The following is a 1,459-nucleotide window of genomic DNA, read 5'->3' as shown; positions in this document are numbered from 1 at the left end:
GTATAAATTACCGCCCCCAGGCGCGGGAGGGGGACAGGGCCAGCCTGGAGCCCCCCCACCGGGAACAGGGAAGGGTTAGGATGCCCCCCACCCACGGGCACCGGGAAGTCCCGTCCCGTCCCGTCCCCCCGCCGGGTGACGCAACCGCTGTCACATGCCGGTGAGTCACCGCGGGGGGGCCAGGGCCCGCCGGGGCCCCCCCGGGCTCTAGAGTATCAAAAACCCGCGTGTCCCAGAGGGGGGGGATCCATGTGCCCCCCACACACACCCTTGCCAGTTCCGTGCCCCCCAAGGGGTGTCCATGTGTCCGGGGGGGGGGTCCGTGCCCCCCCCTTGCCAGCTCCGTGGGTCCCGGGGGCTCCGCGCTCCCCCTTTGCCGGCTCCGTGGGTCCCGGGGGGGGGCTCCGTGCCCCAAAGGGGGTGTCCATGTGTCCGGGGGGGGTGTCTCCGTGCCCCCCCCCCTTTGCCGGTTCCGTGGGTCCCGGGGAGGGTCTCAGCAGGCCCCGACGGCGCGGACGAGGAGGCCGAAGGCGGCGGCGGGCGACGCGGCGCAGCGGCTCGGCGGCCCCGGCGGCTCCTCCGTCTCCAGCCGCGCCCGTTTGCTCGGTACCGGCACCAGCCCCGGCGCGGCGCCGTCCCAGCCGCTGCTCCGCCGTTTCCGCCCGGCCCGCGGCGGCGACGGGGGGGTCCCGGGGCAGCGGGGCTGCGGCTCAGCCGGGGCCGGGGGTGCGCACGGCGCTGTCTGCCGGTCCGCTGCTCTGGGGGGGTCCCGGGTCGGTGCACACGGCGGTGTCTCCCGGTCCGGTTCGCGCGGGGGGGCCCCCCGGTGCTGGGCGCTGGCGGGGTCGCGGTTCGGTGCGTCCTGGGAGTCCCCGGGCTGCAGCCACGGCGGAGTCCCGGCGGTCGGTGAGAACGGGGGTGTCTCCCGGTGCTGGACGCTGGCGGGATCCCGGCTCGGTGCGAACGGGGGTGTCTCTCGGTGCAAGGCGGTGGGGGGGTCCCGGTCCGGTGCAAACGGCGGTGCCTGGTGCAGGGCGCTGCCGGGGTCCCGGCTCGGTGCAAACGGCGGGGTCCCCCGGTGCGGTGCAGTCGGGGGTGCCCCGTGCAGGGCGCTGACCGGGTCCGGACTCGGTGCAGCCGGTGGGTCCCGGTGCAGGGCGGTCCGGGGGTCCCGGCTCGGTACAACCGGCGGGTCCCGGTGCAGGGCGCCGGGGGGCTCCGGGCTCGCTGCAGCCGGCGGGTCGCGGCGCAGCCCGTCGCCGTCGGCGGCGGCGCGGGCGGCGAGGTAGCGGTGGCGGGCGGCGCGCATGAGGAGCGAGAGCTGGAGGCTGCGGTGGAGGCGGAGGCCGCCGCGCTGCAGGCGGCACCGGTAGAGCTTCCACACCGACACCGTGAGGATGCGCTGCGCCTCCTCCATGGCGCCCGCGGCCCGATGCGCGGGGCCGCCCCGGCTCCGCGC

General features: G+C 77.9%; 1 protein-coding gene across 1 annotated transcript; it reads right to left on the bottom strand.

Moving 5' to 3' along the window:
- Positions 1–6: 6 nt before the first annotated feature.
- On the bottom strand, positions 7–1,419 carry IER2 (immediate early response 2). The gene has a single exon (XM_026063845.1). It carries the CDS (start codon positions 1,415–1,417, stop codon positions 494–496), a length of 924 nt encoding a protein of 307 aa, XP_025919630.1. The 5' UTR covers positions 1,418–1,419; the 3' UTR covers positions 7–493.
- Positions 1,420–1,459: the final 40 nt, after the last annotated feature.

The sequence above is a fragment of the Apteryx rowi genome, unplaced genomic scaffold, assembly GCF_003343035.1.
Source record: "Apteryx rowi isolate R43461 unplaced genomic scaffold, aptRow1 scaffold_2018, whole genome shotgun sequence".
Classification (NCBI taxonomy): domain Eukaryota; kingdom Metazoa; phylum Chordata; class Aves; order Apterygiformes; family Apterygidae; genus Apteryx; species Apteryx rowi.
Note: the sequence above shows the minus strand (reverse complement) of the source record. Positions and strands in the feature narration are given on the sequence as shown.